The 16,628-nt window shown below is 55.9% G+C and overlaps 1 protein-coding gene across 2 annotated transcripts in view; it reads left to right on the forward strand.

The window, feature by feature from the left end:
• The window catches only part of ARRDC1 (arrestin domain containing 1), a 39,633-nt gene extending 24,550 nt beyond the window's left edge, over window positions 1–15,083 (forward strand). The window contains exons 3-8 of one of the 2 annotated variants that reach the window (XM_056352112.1): window positions 6,752–6,802; window positions 7,360–7,514; window positions 7,997–8,179; window positions 8,552–8,728; window positions 8,912–9,368; window positions 10,273–15,083. In XM_056352112.1, coding sequence (XP_056208087.1) covers window positions 6,752–6,802; window positions 7,360–7,514; window positions 7,997–8,179; window positions 8,552–8,728; window positions 8,912–9,349 — 1,004 coding nt within the window. In that variant the 3' untranslated portion in view covers window positions 9,350–9,368; window positions 10,273–15,083. The remainder of the gene's footprint in view (window positions 1–6,751; window positions 6,803–7,359; window positions 7,515–7,996; window positions 8,180–8,551; window positions 8,729–8,911; window positions 9,369–10,272) is intronic. The other variant, XM_056352111.1, reaches the window with a different exon arrangement.
• Window positions 15,084–16,628: the final 1,545 nt, after the last annotated feature.

The raw sequence follows: 16,628 nt of genomic DNA on the forward strand, positions 1-16,628 counted from the left end.
GAGAGATGGGAAGGCAGGGGTGGTGAGCAGGGTGCTGGCTGTCAGGGCTGCAGCGACTGATGGTTCTTCCAGTAGCTGAGGAGTCGGTATCCTGTAGCACAGCATGGAGGCAGGGCTACCTGTTTCTCCACCCGAAAGTGGAAAACACAAACCTGCTGCTTTCCTGCTTGCTGCCTGGAGAGCCTCGAGAGGAAAGTACCCGAGTTGTGCATCAGCAACGCTGGCGTCAGTCTTCAGCACCTTTGGAGGAGCTCACCCTCCCTAGGGGAGAGGGAAGGCTGATTTTAGGCAGCAGGAAGACTGTTGCTACAGGCGATGGCAGGGGGACCAGCAGGCACAAAGTACCTTTCCGTACTACACGATTTGGCCAGCACAGTTAATGCATCACTCGCTAAGTAGCCAGAGAGAAACTGCCATATGGCTCACCCTGCTGTTCCTCTACTAGAAGAACCAAAAAATATGTGTATTCCAAAGGCGCAGCTTGTTCCCACTCTAGCATCCGTGCATGCAGCAGGAGGGAGCAGAGCCACTGCTGTCTGCTTGGCAGGTTCCAGCTGGAAAAGCCGGAGGTCGGGGCAGGAGCCCTGTTTTGGCTGCTGCCTGGCTCCTGTGCCTGGGATGCAGGGACACCTTCCAGGTTCCTAGTTGTGGCTATGGAGCAAATAGTATCCTCCTCTTTGGAGGACAGAGGGAGCAATACACAGATATTAATCTTTTTTGCCCTAGTCTAGCCATGGATGAAGCCTGCCAAGGCAGAGGTGTGTGTTGTGTACCGTGCGCTGCCGTTGCCTGGCCCTGCAGCCTGCTGTGGGCTCAGACATCTGGGCTGTCTCTCCCAGCACACTAGAGCATGAGATTTCACAGGGGTCAGTAATGTGGCTCGTCTTGAGTCTGTCGTGTTTGTGCATCAGTGACCAAGGCATCTCTCAGCCCTCTTATGGCTTCTCTCCAGTGCCTTCCCCCGCTGGCACCAACCTGGAGGTCCTGGCTTTGTTGTGGTGGCGGCCAGCCTTGCAGGGAGATGGCTGTGACTGCCTGTGGCTTCCAGCTGTCCAGGGATGGAGACACTGAGGCTGGGGGAGCCAGGCTGGGAGGAGGCGTTTGGCAGATGTCCTTGCGGTGGCACTGGTTTGAACATGCAGCCCAGGCAGATCTGGCCCCACCAGTACTGTAAGACTGACCTGTTTGCATGGGCCACTAACTGAGAAAGCTGCAAAACAGCCCTGGGAAGCCCAGGTGGGATGCAGCAGGTCGGACTCTGTGTCCTTGCCTGTGTTGGTTTCTCCTGAAGCCCAGCCCTGCCCTGCTCTCATGTGGGGGCAGAGGCTGCCAGAGGACCTTTCCCAGCCCTCGGTTGGCTGCTGGCAGGGCAGGGTGTGGGCAGCAGCTTCCCCTTGCTCTCGGAGGGATGGTGGTTTTGGAGGGCTGGTGACTTCCTCTGGCTGCTGGTTCCACCTGGGCAGGTGCCTGGCAGCCAGGAGCCAGGGAAGCTGCACTGCTCAGAAGAGGCTCCAAAGCCTTTCAGCACCTGAGCTGTGGCGGAGTAAGCCCAACTTGGATCATTTGTTTAGCAGTGTAAATACAGACGTGTGGTCATTTCACCCACACACAGTTATGACGGTGTCGTGTTTTCCCATGTGGTTGTGCAGCAGCATGCTGGTTTGCGGTGAGCGTAGAGAAACCTTTGTGGGTCAAAGCAAAGCTGTGTGCCAGGAGGGAATGGTGCATCCAGCAGCTGGGTAGGCTCAGGGACATGCTCAGCTCGAACTTTGCCTGGGAGCCCCATACAGCCCTGGGGAAAACCCGTTCTGTCCCTCCACTGCACACCGGTGTGACCGCAGGTGCCCCAGGTGCTGTGGGACAGTGCTGCAGCATTGAGGTCTGTCGCGCCGTGCAGGCTGGGCTCGGGGCCATGCTCCCCAGCGCTGGCAATGCTTTGCAGGCTCTGATCGTGCAGGGGAACCCCATCAGGCTCTGGCTGTGTCACCACGTTACCTCCTGGGGACCCGGCAGAGGGCTCAGCATCAGCTCTCTGGATCAAAGCATTTCTTTTTGGGTCCGGCCAGGCCTCCTCCACATCCACTGGTGCAAGTGAACAACCCCCCATCCCAGTGCGGAGCGGAGAGGAGCAGCTGAGCCGGGAACGGGAGAACCCATTTGCTTCCAGACAGATCTCCACTGTATTCAGGGAAATCTCCAAGGTCACTCTGCTTTGCACTGTAAGACAGCTCTTCCGCATCGTTTGCATGTTGTTGGTGCTGCTGCTGCTTGTCTGAGTTTATTCTTTTTCCAGGCTGTCTGGGGTAGCAGCTCCTTTCCCTCCAGGAATTTTTAGGGAGGATGTTTCGAAAGGCCGTGCAGAGGCAGCCAGTCTGCTGGCTCAGTTCCTATCGGGAGGAAAGGCTGCTGCAGGTATGGCCCCACAGCAGAACCCTGCTAATCCAGCTGCCTGTGTTGCCTAATGGATTTCTCAAGGTATTTTTAGCTGCGTGTAAACTTCAGGAAAAGCTTTTTTGCGGCTGAACACACTATGGCCTTTGTTCAGGCTTCTGGCAATGGGGAGGTAATGGCTCAGCGCAGCTGCGGTGGCTTGCACAGCCCTTTCCTCTCGCAGTGTGTTTGCAAGCTGCTCGAGAGCATCGCAGCCTGCTGCATGGGGCTCTGGGAGATCCCTCGAGCGATGCTGGACCCCTGGCCTGCACTTGCCCGTGCACACACTGTGGCTTCGTTTGGCAAAGCTGCTGGTTCAGGAGCAGCTTGGAAAGGAGCTTTCAGGCAGGGCTGCCTCCCTCGGGTTTCTGCGTGGTGGGGTGGCTGTTGGAGGAAACCATCTCACCTCTGCCTGCTGTCAACAGCTGTCTCTGTTGCAAAGTCAATTTGCAAGTGAAATTAGCGCATTAAACGTCCTGGATCTTTCCTAGAAGCTCTCAGGGCTGGAAGGATAGGGGCAATGAGCAGCTTCCTATGGGCTTTGTGTCCGCCTTGCTGCCTGGATGCTGGAGTTGCACAGGAGATGCAGCTGGGCAGGCAGAACAGTTTTGCATGCTGTCTGTGCATGCTGGCCCTGTCCTGCTGTTGTGGTGGCTGTGCAGGTTGAGTGAGCATTGCAAGTGTCCCTTGCGGGGAGCCGAGGTGGCTTTTGCTGCTGTTTTCCACAAGAGAGGTGCCTGGGTGCTGGCACAAGGTTAGACTGTGCCCTGCCTGTGCTCACAGGGTGGCTGGGACAAGGGAAATTGCAGATTTTCCCCATTATATCAAGACCAGTCAGCATTTGGAAATAGAAGCTCAGCCTTTAGGAGCAGAGTTGCCAGCTGGAGAGTTTAAAAGTAGTTGCCACCTCCCTTCCCTCTGTAAGGGGAGACTCAGCTTGGGACTTGTCAGCTTTCCACCTGCCAAAGGCACCAGACACATGGCAGAAGACCAAAATGGCTTTGTAATCCCAGGCAAGTTGAACATGGAGCCTCCACTGTGTGCTGGGGGAGCTTTGGCCAGGAGAGATGAGCAGGAGCCCAGGAAGGAGCTCCAAGGGTGCCTGCAGCTGGGATTGGGGGTCCCCAGGCAGGTGGAGGGCTGAGGGTGCTGCTCCTGTCATAGCCTTTCCACCAGTGACCTGCCCAAACAGCTTCCATGCTCACAATAAGGCCAAGAAATGCAGGTGTTGAGCTGGATGCTGGGGCGCGGTGGGCAGCTGGCTGTTAGCTGTGCTAGAAGTGAAGCCGCCTGCAGTGGTGGCTGCACCTGTGGGTAGGACCTGGGTGCTCGGTCCAGCCTGCTGGAAAATTCCCTGTACCTGGAGGATCTCCGGGCAGGCATAAAGATGCTTCCCTCTCTTTGGGGGAAGAAGAGTGTGGGCTGGAAGGAGCAGGTCTGAAAACAAGAGCTACTGCTAATTGCCTGCAGCATCTCTTTCCTTAATGGAGTGGAGAACAGAGCTCACTGCATTTTCCTGGCTGCCTGCTTGGTGTAGGACAGAGGTCTGGGCTCTCGTGGCTGCAAGCCAAGTGCTACTGCAGTGCCCTCGGTCTGCGTGCACTGGGATGGGGAACAGCTTTAGTCTGGGATGGCTGGTCTTGAAACTCATCACCGGCTGTGAAGAGCAGGAATGGCCTTTTCTAGCCCTTACGGGCAGTTTGTTGTGGGCAGGAGCTGTGGGAGGAATTTGCAGGCTGCTCCCTGCCCCAGGTGGGCTCACAGCCAGTCTGGGTACGCCGTGAGCCAACAGGTCTTAGGGTGCTTGGGTCTGAGCTGTCGGGGTCATCCGTGCTGACCTGTGGGCAGTTCTCACTTGGTGACTTGCTCTGAGGCTGGGCTACCTGTGTGGAAACTGTGCCAGGGCACCGAGTCACGCGGTGGCTCCAACAGCCAAACCACATCCTCTGCGAGTGATGCTGGCCATGCACGTTGCTGTGAGAGTGTTTTGCCTTGCTTGGTGCTGCCGTTGGCAGAAACCTTCAGGACCCCTGGCTTTCTGCAGGGGGTTAGGAACTGTGAACGTGAGATGCTTGCAGGTTCACCTCCAGCACGACTTTCTGTTGGTGCACGTGAGCTGGGTAGGAGCTTGGCCGAAAGGACCTGTTGGATCATGCTGCCTGTAATGTGGAAGAGGAACTTTCACTTTGTGGAGTCCATGAGCTTTTCCTGAGGGTCCTGGAAAGCTCGTGAAGTTTCATGCTCCTCGCAGGAGACTTGAAATCACTGCCTGCGTGTTCATCTGGGGCTCTGCAGGTCAGACAGCTGGAAAGTCTCCAGGTCTTGGTGAAAACTCAGCGGCCACTGCCCTTTGGGGCTCTCATCTGCCTTCTGTCTGCATTGCAGTGACAGGACTTGCTCCCTCTCCCTTTCAGGTGGAGCCAGTCCCCTTAGCGCAATGCAGAAGCTGTGCGGGAGAGTTGACGTATTCCACTTTATTGATTCACTTTCCGAAAGTGAAATGATAATAAGGTCAAAGTTGAACGGTGCCCGGTGAAAGGCAGAAACCCTTGGAGCAGCACCAAGCTCTGGCTTAGTTGAGCGATTCGGATTAGCCAGACTTTACCCCGTAGCCGACAAGCAGAGGCACCTGCTGCATCTCAGCTGCTGCCCTGCACGGAGGGATGCTGCCCGGGGAGGGGGCAGGAGGAGCTGCCCTGCTCTGCCTGTCCCAGCGCTGCAGGCAGCAGTGCCGGCAGCGGGGGCAGTGCCTGGCTTTGTGCCTCCACCTGGTGACAGGACCTGGTGCTGCATTTTAGCCTACATAACCCGGGTTTGGGGGGCGAGGAGGGAAATCACCGGGGGGTTGTTCCGGGTGGGGTGATGGGAAGGAGCAAGTCTTGCTTGCTCCTCTTTGTAAGGGCAACGTGTATAAATAGCCATCGCTCAGTTCTCTCCTGACTTGCCTTTGTAGCGCTACGCGAAGGGATGCTTGTCGTGCTATTTATGGTGCCTGCCTGTGCGCTGTGGGCGGGCTGTGTGCAAACTGGGGTGTCCTCAGGTCCCCGAGGGGTGGCTGAGCAAGTGGAGGGGCAGAGGTGCAGCTTTTTATAACGTGAAGGATGCACTGAGTCAAACGTCACCTCCCCTGCTTCCTGCCTGGATTGCAGTGCCAGGGAGGGGGATTTACCCTTCTCTCTTCCCCACCTCCCCCCGTCACGTAATCCACTTAATCTCCCAGCGATAGGACTCTTATTACTGTCAGCTCTGCGGAGCCAGCATTGCTAACAGGCAAGCTGTCTCCGTCTTGCATCAACAAAAGTGCCAGCCAAATCCGGAGCCTTGGTACCTGCAGCAGTGATCCTGCAAAGCAGAATGAGCACAGCGTGGTTTCATCGGTATCCGGGTCTCCTCTTAGCACTGCCGCTTTACAAACAAAACCTCTCCTGTTTACACGTATTTAACAAATGTGGATACACCTTAGTGCTTTCTTACTGAAGGCAGCTTCGGGAGCTGCCCCTGTGGGTCAGTTCAGCCATCACGCTGCCCTGGGAAGCAGCTGGAATCTGGATGGGAGTGCTGGAGGGTGGATGGGGTTGGGGAGTCTGAGTCTGTAGCGGTGTCCAGCCGTGTGCTGAGTCTTGGCTCCGATCCGTGCCCTCCAGGCCACTGTTGTAGGGTGGGATATGGTTAAAGAAAACCAGTGATGAGGTTTTAACGTTGTGGTAACTTTTTCTCTGCTCCTGTTGTCTAAGCAGCCAGACTGGGGTACTGCAGGTCCCTTCTTGGGATTGGGGATGGGTTTGGGAGATGGACCTCTGTTTCCAGCTCCTAAACACTGCGCAGTCTGCATGGGGCTAGGTATGTGGCTGAGGCTGTAGAGGCTTGATGCCCACCAAACCTCCTTACCACCCTCTGACAGTGCCTGTGCTTTCTCACCTTCCCTCTGACTGGCTGTAGCCTGCTTGAAGAAGGATAAACACACAGCAACCCTTCTCCATGCCCTGTCAGTAGTCTGGGGCTAACCACTTGCCATGGTACTGGGATCCCTTAAACTCTGCCCCAAACTACCTTATTTACTGGGTATCTTAACATAGAACCAGTCATTGGGAATGAAGCCGTCTCCCGTCCCAAGGAGTGGTGGTGGCAGCAGATGCTCCTGGTGACTCGAGCACTGCTCGTTGCATCTGCAGTTGTCCAACTGGCTGTAGGCAGCTGAACAAGTCATCTGTTATTCCCCAGGTGGTGACCTCTCGCTCCAGAAGATTATGCTCTCCAGAAGATCATTACCATTCCAAGGCAATGGCCTGTCCAACTTACCTTTTACTCTTGTTTCCCACAGGGGTCCTGACAGCTGGAGAGCACAACTTTCCCTTCCAGTTCCTGCTGCCAGGTATGATGCATTGGCTGAAGGCAGTTCCATGTAAGCCTTGGCTTTGGCAGCCTCTCGAGGTGTGCTGAGCAGGGCTTGGGCTGGATGGCAGAGGCAGGCTGGCAGCTTGGCCTGGAGATGCTACGGGCAGCAAGCGTGAGGTCAGCCACAGACAGCAGAAGAGCTTAGAGAAGTAGGTACTTTCTGTGTTGGTGCAGAGCCGGGTCTGAGCTGTCGCTGGTGCCTCTCCAAGCGTGCCCCTGTGAGCTCTTCAGGTGTGTGCAGGGGTCCTGGTCTGTAGCCATCCATCCATCCTGCACAGTGTGCCCAGAGAGAGGATCTCTGCTCTTGCGCCTGTGGTTGCAGAGGATCCCTTCTGTAAGGAGGTTGCAGCAAGGCCTCTGAGTGACCTAGGTGTTCAGGTCTTTTTTGGGGGTGTCTCTACGTGCTCTGTCTCTGAGGTGCTTGCAGAACTCCTCAGGTCAAGAGGAAAGCTGTTTAAAGGGACTGTACTTCCAGTTTGGAAATGCTTGGTCTGACTCAGCCTTGCGATCCTCCTCTTTCTCTCTCAACTCCAGCCTCTGCTCCTACATCATTTGAAGGCCCTTTTGGCAAGGTCCTCCATCAGGTGAAAGCTGTGATAGACACACCTCGCTTCTCCAAGGACTACAAGTGCAACAAGATCTTCTACGTTCTCTGCCCTCTCAACTTGAACGACATCCCTGACATCGAGGTAAGAACAAGGAGGAGCATGGCTGGGAAGTGCCGAGGCTTCAGCTCTTGTCCTTACCCTGGCATGCTGTCTAGGGAATAACTGTGTGGTTGGACAACTCTCTGACCGCATGCCTGGACTGTGCAAGAGCAGGATAAGGACTCCTGATCTGTCCTGCCTTGCCATCTGTCCCTGCTCCAAGCAATTTTTGACTCTTCTGCATGTTGCTTTGAAAGATTTAGGTGAACGTTCAGCACTCGGAGGTACTGGCCAGTATCACCAGGTGCTTGCAGAGACCTGGGTTTAGGGAACTTGCTTTGGAGGCAAGAGTGGCTAATAGAGCAGCGAAACTGGGGAGATGGAGAAGTGAGACCTGTTGTCTGTGGTAGTGCTGTGTTGCTGGTTCTTTGTGTCCTCTTAGACTGGTATTTCTGCTTGAATCTTTGAGTGTTTCCCGGGAGGCTCTCTTGAGCCAACATCTCTGTCTCTCTGCTGTCCTGCAGCAGCCCAACACTATGTCAGTCACCAAGAAGTTCAACTACAAGCTTGTGAAAAGCGGCAACATTATCCTGACTGCCACCTCGGATCTGAAAGGGTACATCGTGGGGCAAGCCATCCAGCTCCGCACAGACATAGAGAACAAATCGGGCCGGGACACAGGGGCCGTGGTAGCCAGTCTGCTCCAGGTAACCGTCCCAAAGCACAATTCTTTGGCTTGTGCTGGTACTCCACTCCCCTGCGACCTCTATGAATCTGGGGCGGTTCTCCCCAGTGTGCCTCTCCGCTGCTGGGAGGTGGCAGAAAGGAGTCCAGACCTCTGGCTATCTCTGTTTCTCTCTACCTCCCTGGGGAAAGAGGTGGTAGCACTTGTCTTGCTTAAACCAACTCAGTCTGTCATACAGTGATGGGTATTTCTGCTCTGTAATATGCACGTTAGGTTTATGCTTGTGCTTATTTGACAAAGCAGTTGGGTGGTTTTGTGTACCGGGTTAGGTTTGTGGGAAACAGAAGACCATCTGCAAGCTTTCTGCTAGCTGTATTTTCTCCTGTCCATACAGAAAGTGGCTTATAAATCCAAGCGGTGGATTTATGACCTGAGGACTATCGCAGAGGTGGAGGGCTCAGGAGTGAAAGCCTGGAAACATGCAGAATGGAAGGAGCAGATCCTTGTGCCAGCACTGCCCCAGTCCATTCTGCAGGGCTGTAGCCTCATACATATTGACTACTACATCCAAGTGAGTACACCAGTAGCCTTGTGGAGCTCCAGTGGGCTGTGCTGCAACTTCTGTGCTCTCTGCTGGGTTGAGCTCAATCACTGAACTCCGTAGCTGTGTGGTGTGGGTGGCCCTCACATCAGGTGAACCTTCCCAGTGCAGTCTATAATGAAGAGGATGCCACTGTTTTTCCTTCTCTTCCAGGTTTCCCTCAAGTCGCCAGAGGTTTCCGTCACTCTCCCCATTTATATTGGGAACATTGCCGTGAACAGGGTACCTCTGAGCCCCTCCCGCTCCATCCAGCACATACCGTCTGCAGTGGTACCCAGTGCCCCGCCGGAGGAAGAGGAGGCTGCCAGTGGTTATCACTCGATGGACAATGTCTCGATCCCCACCAAAAGCCATTCCCAGCAGCAGCCGTTTAGCTACGCCCCAGGACTGAGCTTCCAGGAGATAAGGGTGGACTCGGAGCAGACGGGCTCCCCAAACCATCCCACGCTCTGCCTGTCGACGGGAGCCACTGTCCCTTACTACGCCGAGGGGAACGTGGTGCCCGTCCCCACGGCCAGCTCGCTCATTTTGCCTCCAGAGTACAGCACGTGGGGCTACCCATACGGTGAGCAGCCCGCTCCTGAGATCTGAACGGGCTGGCAGCGCGCTGGTAAATGTCTCCTACCACGAGAGTTCCTTTGCCAGCTGTGAACTGGGTGGGAATACAGGGAAGTCAGGCTGCTGGGGTCCGATGTCAGAGGGGATCATGAGATCTCTCTGCCTGCTTTAGCCTCCGCAGGAGTCCCCTCTTACAGCTGTAAAAGCCGGCTGTCCGTTCCCACATCTGCACCCGTGCCCGCCCTGGGCTCGTCGTGAGAGGATCTCCCTGTTCTTAAATGAGCTTCCAGCCTCCCACTGATAGAAAAACTTCTTGGCTTGCGGTGAGGCTGGTGGGAGCAGAGCCAGGAAAACCGTGTAACTGAAATCTTCTGTCTGACTTGGAGTGGGCTTGCAGCTGGTCTGAAGACACAAGCTGCGGGGGTGGGAGCTGAGAGACTGTCCAGGGTGGAAAAGCTTGGGGAAATCCCAGCGTGCTGGATGCCTGGAGCTGTGCTTGTCCCAGGCGGCTGGGATGGCAGGGGCCAGCAGTGTCTGTTAGCACAGTCCTGCCCAAATAAACCTGTCTGTTAGCACCGGCGTGATGAGGCACTTGGTGTGTCACTTCAGCCCTGGCTTGGGGTACACGGAACGCAGGTCACCTGTGATCTGGAGGTGTTGGAGTACGTGAGGATGCTTGTGAAAGAAAGGGAGGAACAGGACAGGACTCTGAGGTGCTGATTTTAACCCCTGTAGGTGTTAGCACAGGGGTGGGACTGGCTGGCTCACGTTCTACGTGCACATGTGCAAACCCCATCTATTTCAGCAGGGCAGGGTCCTGGAGAGGGAGTGCCTGTGTGCATGACATGTGTGTTGTTAGCAGTTTGCCTTACTCTACGCTGAGTTACATGGACTGGGATGAAGGGAACCTCCCAAACACCCACCATAACGGCTCTTATTCTTTTTTTCCCCCGCAGAGGCACCTCCATCCTACGAGCAGAGCTGCAGCAGTGCCAACTCCAGCATCAACGGCAACTAGCCTCCCCTGCTTCGAGTCCCGCTGGCGCTGCCCACCCCCAGGCGCCACGGTTCACCTGCCTACCGCAAAGTCTGGTACAGCACAAGGTGTCTTTTTATCTCTCTGGCTGCTTGGTGGGGTAAATGGCACATCCCTGCCCAGGCTTTTTAAGTCTCTTTCTAGGGAGGGGGGAAGAAAACCAAAAAGGGCAGCCAGAGCAGCCTGTGTGTGCATGTAGGAGAGGTCTGGGAAACTGAACTGTCTCCTGCTGCTGCACCAAGTGCTGGAGAGCTGGTTTTGCCCCAGGGTTGCCCTCTGCAGCAGCTTGTGTTAAAGTACTGTAGTCAACACTAACTGCTTTACTATCAAAGCACCTGCGATGCCTTATCCGAAATGCTCCTGACTTGGCATGTCTCCACTGTAGGTGAAGGCTGGGCTGTGTGAACTTTCTCGTCTTTTTTAGGGGCCGTGTGCTCTCCAGAAACAGTTTCGACAGCCCTTCCTCCTTGTCCTCATGGGTCCTAAGGGTAGCTGAAACAAGAGGTTTCTTGGAGTAAGCGGGTTCAGAAGGTCAGGGACTCTCAAAAAGCCAAAAGCACAAGCCCTCGCTGTGCCCGTTTGTGCGGTGAGTGACCGGCAGCCTTTGGCCCTCACAGTGGGCTGCACCGCTGCCTGCACGCGGTGAGCTCGCTGGGGCACGTGCTCATGACGCAGGAGGCCGTGGTGAGCTGTGGAGGCAGAGCCCGGTGTTACCGTGGGGTGCCTGCCAGCCCGCTTCTGGCCTTTCCCAGCAAGGGCGACTTTTCTCTGAAAAGCCTTGTAGCAGACAGCACGTCCTTGCTCACTGCTAGACCGCAGCGCCCAGGCTGAACAGCGCTAGCCAGCCTGCAAGCGGGGGGGACCAGATCCCCTGTGTCCCATCTCCCAGCCCTGCAGGGTGCCCTCTCCATCCCAGCTGCCACTGCCCAGGCCAGAATTACGTGACGACCAAGTTACAAAAGTCAGTCCAACGCTACCTCTGAGTCTGCCCAAGGACCCTGTCCGTGGAAGCCCATCCCTCGGGACAGCCCTCCCGCGGGGCTCAGACGGGTGTCCCTTGCGGGAGCGGTCAGTGCCACCAAGCCAGTGCACGAGGGTGCTTGGCCGGGGGACTGTTCTCGCCACGAGCTGGTGCTGGTTTACTGCTCGTCTCCTGAGCCACAGCAGAGTGCAAAAACGAGCAAGTGGGAACACAAACAGCTACAGCTCGTTCGCAGCCTCTGCCGGACCTGGCAGGTCAGGGGAAGAAGCTGGTGGATGTAAAACAACATTTTTCTTTTTGCGCTTCTTTTTTTACCCCTCCTCATTTAGCTTTTTTAGTTATTGACTGCCCAAGCTGAGGAAACCACAAACCAGATACTCAAGAGCTGCAGGCATCCAGCCACGGCTGAAATTATGGGCTGCAGACCTTTGGCATCCCTGAGGACTGGCCTCCAGGCTGCCTCACACTGGGCAGGCAATATCTAACAAACCCGTTAGGAGCACTGCAGCCTCTGCCACCTCATTTTAGCTCGCCGCTGCACACCCCTGGCAGGCAGCTGGGGACAAGCCCTGTTTTGCACTCTTTTCTTTGCAAATGCTTTTTATTATTATTTTTTTTTAAGTGTTGAACTGCTTTAAGGATAGTGTAGAGAAGGTGCTGTTCTGAGCAGTGCTGGCACAACGTGCACCAACGTTGATAGAATGATTGTCGTTGTCCTTGAATATATATATATATATATATATGAGATGAAGTTTTGTTTTTAATGATTGAATTCATAAATACAAATTTTAATGCTGTATTTAATAAATTATTCTAAGAGAAATGCTGTGCTTTTTCATCCATTTCTGATGCTTATTCATGTGCCTGTTCATGCCAAATCTAGGAATGCACCTTGCTGATTTCTTACAATATGAAGCAAGTTTTTTGCTCTTGCCAGAAAGGATGGTGACTTTTGCCAAGGCAGCTCAGGGAGAACAAGCACGATGCAGCCTGACCGTGGTGCTAGGCTCCTAGTTCCAGATGGCTGGAGGGAGTTTGGCACTGTGTGCGCTTGGCTCTGGAGCACTGCTGCTTCCCTGGCCCTGTGTCCCAAAGCTGTGGTTTGTCCAAGTGGCCCATGGGTCTTGGGCAGTGCTCTCTGCTGCCTGACTGGAGAGGTGAGCCGGTGGGGAGGAAGGGGAGAGTGGATTCTCCCTTCAGGAGGATGGAGATGGAACAGCCAAGGACTGGCTGGAAGGGCTGGAGACCACCAGCCCATGCCCTCTCCTAAAGGGACATTTGGAATAAACTTAGAAAAGTGGAAGAAGGCTCCTTCCCATACCCACAGTTTGGTGATACCATGTCTGAAGCATGTAGGTGTTGCCTAAATGTTGTCATGGCAAGTAGCCTGAGGTGTGATCTGCGTCTGAGACACAAGGATCCTTCTTCACTCTCTGCTCAACTTATGCTTCTGCCCAGCTTTTATTAGTTAAAGACTCTCTCCTTTGCCTGGTGGTCTGTGCCTGCCACGAAAAGCATTCTTCATCTGCAGGGGGTCAAAGGCAGGTGCTTGTTTGTTCATAATGGCGCATCTCTTCCCTGATGCTCTTCCTCTTGCTCCCAGTTAGCTGAACCTGTTTTGCTTGGCTCAGCCGGTGGCTCTTGTGCCCTTCCTTGCTGTTGGCAGTACATACCCTTCCTTCCAGGTCTCAACCCACGTCCCTTCCACAGCTCTGGAAAAATTCCTGTGAGTTGTCAATGCTTCTGGACCTGCTGGGTTGGACTATGGGCTTCTGAGCCAGCCGGGATCTGGGAGAGGCAGCCTGGGCTGGGACTGAGTTCCCGGATCCTTGTTCGCCGTCCCTGAAGCTGAGCTGCTGGCGACATGTCTAGCCCATGTTTCTTGGCTGGAAAATTTGATTGCTGTTTGGTGACTGTGGCCAGAGCCACTGGGCTGCCTTTCTAGACCCCCAGCCAGTGTCTGCCCACCTTGTTTTAACCTTCACAGCTGGGAACGCAGTGTTCGCGGTGGAGGCTGGAGAGGAGAGGCCAGCTGTATCGCACACAGCTCCTGTGTTGTGCCCAGCATCTCTGCAGCACTCCCGTGCACCTGAGCTTGTTCTCCAGATTGTTTGCTACGAACTGGTCCTTCAGCACCCGATGCTGCACGTGGAGTCCACTTTGCAAAGCAAGGAGCAGGTGGGCACGCTCTTCTTCGCTGCTGAGGAGTGTCCATCTCCCCTGGCTGCTGTGGAGGGAGCGGGAAGGAGTCGGAGCTAGGCTTCATGGTGGTCCTCATTCTTTTGGATGCTGGGGCTGGGCACGCACAGCTCCTGTGGAGCGATGCCTCTGTCAGACCCGCGAGGCAGCTCTGGCCAGGATGCAGCAGGTTATCGCCCTGAGTTTGGCTCTGAGCGCCCTCGCTGTTGTGCAAGCAGCCAGCCGTAACCAGCGCAGCACCGTGATTTCCACCATTCCTGCCCAGCCTTGCCTGTCCCCCAGCGCTGCGGCAGGGAATTGAAGCCTGACACAAAGAGCCTTGTTCGTGTCTCATGGACCCCTTTGAAATGGTCCGGGACTGCAGGATGGAGGAGTTAGTCCAGCTCTTCTTAAACCCGCCTGCAGCTGGCCCCAGGGTGCTGTGGCAGCGAGGTGCTTGGGGTACGCGAGTGCTTTGGGTGAGCACGATGAGGCAAAGCCCGGTGCCTGGCTTTGAGTACGTTCCCTTCTGGAGAGGGCGAGCAGACAATCCCTGCCCTCTGCCTTGTTGCTGTCTCTCTTCTCTGCAGCCTCTCCGGCTTCAGCCTCTCCAAGTCCTGGGGAGTTTCTCTAGGCTCTTGGTCATCCCTCTCTCCTCTTTCTGAACTCTGGAATAAAGAGGGGGAAAAAACCCTTTTTTTCCGAACCCAGCTCTGGGTGAAAAAACTTCAGTACATAGGAATTCAAATTCCTGGCTCAAATTTTTTAAGCAATTGGTTTTGGTTTGTTTGAAATGGGGAGGGGAAGTGGTGGGACATGAGTGAAGCTTGAGCTAATTGTTTCCAAACTCAGCATTCAATGGAAAATACCAAAAACATCATCTGCCTTTTTTTTTCCTCTGCTTCTTTTTTGTCCTTCATGGTTTTGTTCTTGTCCTGCTCTCCACATGTGCTGCCTTCATGTTTTTGGCTTTTTCGTTGTTGTGTCCTACTAAACTCTGCTTTGGCACCTGTTGTCCCGCTGCCCACAGGAGATTGGGAAGGGGGGGACGGGGGACACACGGAGGCTCTTATTGTTGGACCAGTGAATCTTTTTTAGCTTTCCACTGAACTTCCAGTAGTTTTGTAGAGGTAAATATTTTCTGCTAGGAAGTTTTCCTGTTGAGCCAGCACAAGAGAGGAGACAAAGGGTTTTCTGAGGTCCGTTTGGTTTTTATTCTGTATTTGTAAGTATTTCCAACTATCTGCAAGAGGAATGTCCCATCCCTCCTCCCCAAGAGAGACTGGTGGGGTAAAACCCTCAAAACTCGTGCCCTTTCTTGTACCAATACTCATGGCTGTAATTCTTTATCCCTGTGGTTCTCTTTACAGATTTTGGGGTTTTATACAACAATATTTGTGACAGCTCTGTACAACCGGAGATTTCTGCGCAATTTATTACTGGGTTTTAAAATGTAAACTAGTGGTTTTACATGTTTGCCACGGCTTTGGGGGGAGTATTTTTGTCCTGGGTTTTAAAACACCAAATGTAAAGATCTGAAAGGGTAAATAAAGCGCTGCTTTTTTTTTTTTTTTTAAGACCATGGGTGCTTTTGCTGGGGGTAGGTGTTTGATGAGCACAGCCTGTCCGCTGAGACCCACCGGGAGGGCATCGGTGGGCGAGAAGTGGCCATCAGCTTTCAGAGGCGGCATCCACAGCGGCAGCTGGAAGGGAAAAGCTGGTTTATGGCCAAGGCGATGGCAGAGCCACGTGTCCCCCGGCCCCGGGCAGCCGCTGCGGGGGGAAGATGCTGCTGGGGCCATCTCGGCTGTGCCCACGCTGCCGCCATGGGGAAGGGCCCAGCTGGAAGGACGTGGAGGACGGAGGAAGCGCCGGGGCGGTTGGTTGGTCTCTTCCTGCTGGCAGGAATCCCAGGATGTGGCGTCCGTCCCTGCTCGGCCGGCTCGGTGCGGGAGAGGGCGATGTCAGCCTGGCTGGAGAGCCGCGCCGCCACGGCCGAGCTGCGGGCTGGCCTCATGCTGCCTGGGGCTGAGCCCCTGCCCCACGCTGCCTGGGGCTGAGCCCCTGCCCCACGCTGCCCTGGGGCTGAGCCCCTGCCCCACGCTCCTCTGGGGCTGAGCCCCCAGCCCAGGCTCCCCCTGGGGATTGAGCCCCTGCCCTATGCTCCCCTGGGGCTGAGCCCCTGCCCCACGCTGTCTGGGGCTCAGCCCCTGCCCCACACACCCCTGGGGGTTCGCAGCAGGGAAACGGGGCAGTTAATGGCCAAACAGGTCTCGCCCTTGCCCCGTTCACTGTAACCGGCCCGTGAGGCTGAACTAGGTGGGCCGAGACCCGTGATGGCAGGCGGTGGTGGGCTGCGAGGGCTCGCTGCCTTCACGTTATTTCTCCTTGCGGGAGCCTCTTCCCTTCCTGACGGCCCAGGGAGGTTTGGCCCAGGTGTCCCCAGCTCCCGCTCAGCAAGATGAAGCCCCAGCAAAGGCACAGGGAGGGGGGCCAGCAGCCCCTGGCCCTGCTGCTGCACCCACTGCCCTCTCCCCCCAGCCCCAAGCACTGGTGTGAGGGTCTGGGGGAGCCAGGGCTGGGTGCGGGGGTCTGGGGGAGCCGGGGATGGATGCAGGGGTCTGGGGAAGCCGGGGATGGGTCTGGGGGTCTGGGGGAGCTGGGGCCGGGCATGGGTGTCTGCGGGAGCTGGGACCGGGTGCAGGGGTCTGGGGGAGCCGGGGATAGGCATGGGGGTCTGGAGGAGCCAGGGCTGGGTGCAGGGGTCTGGGGGAGCTGGGGTGGGGTGCGGGGGTCTGGGGGAGCTGGGGCTGTGTGCAGGGGTCTGGGGGCCGCAGGGTGCAGGTGGGCGCTGCCCTCCCTCCCACGCCAGCTGAGCATCCCCAGCACAGCGCGGTGGTCCCGGGTGACGCCGGGTTTTTGCCGCCGCGCCGCATCGAGGGGCTGGGGGCTGGCGACGGACGGTCACTCCATGCTGGGGGGAGCCAAGGGGGAGGACACCCACCCTCGCCACCACCGGGGCAGGGAGCGAGACCCCGGGGACGCGCCTGGGACCCCAACGGCAGGGACTCCGCGGGGGGATTCTCGGGGGGATTTTTTAGCTGCTACTAAACCGG

Source organism: Falco biarmicus, chromosome 9, assembly GCF_023638135.1.
Source record: "Falco biarmicus isolate bFalBia1 chromosome 9, bFalBia1.pri, whole genome shotgun sequence".
NCBI classification, from domain to species: Eukaryota; Metazoa; Chordata; class Aves; order Falconiformes; family Falconidae; genus Falco; species Falco biarmicus.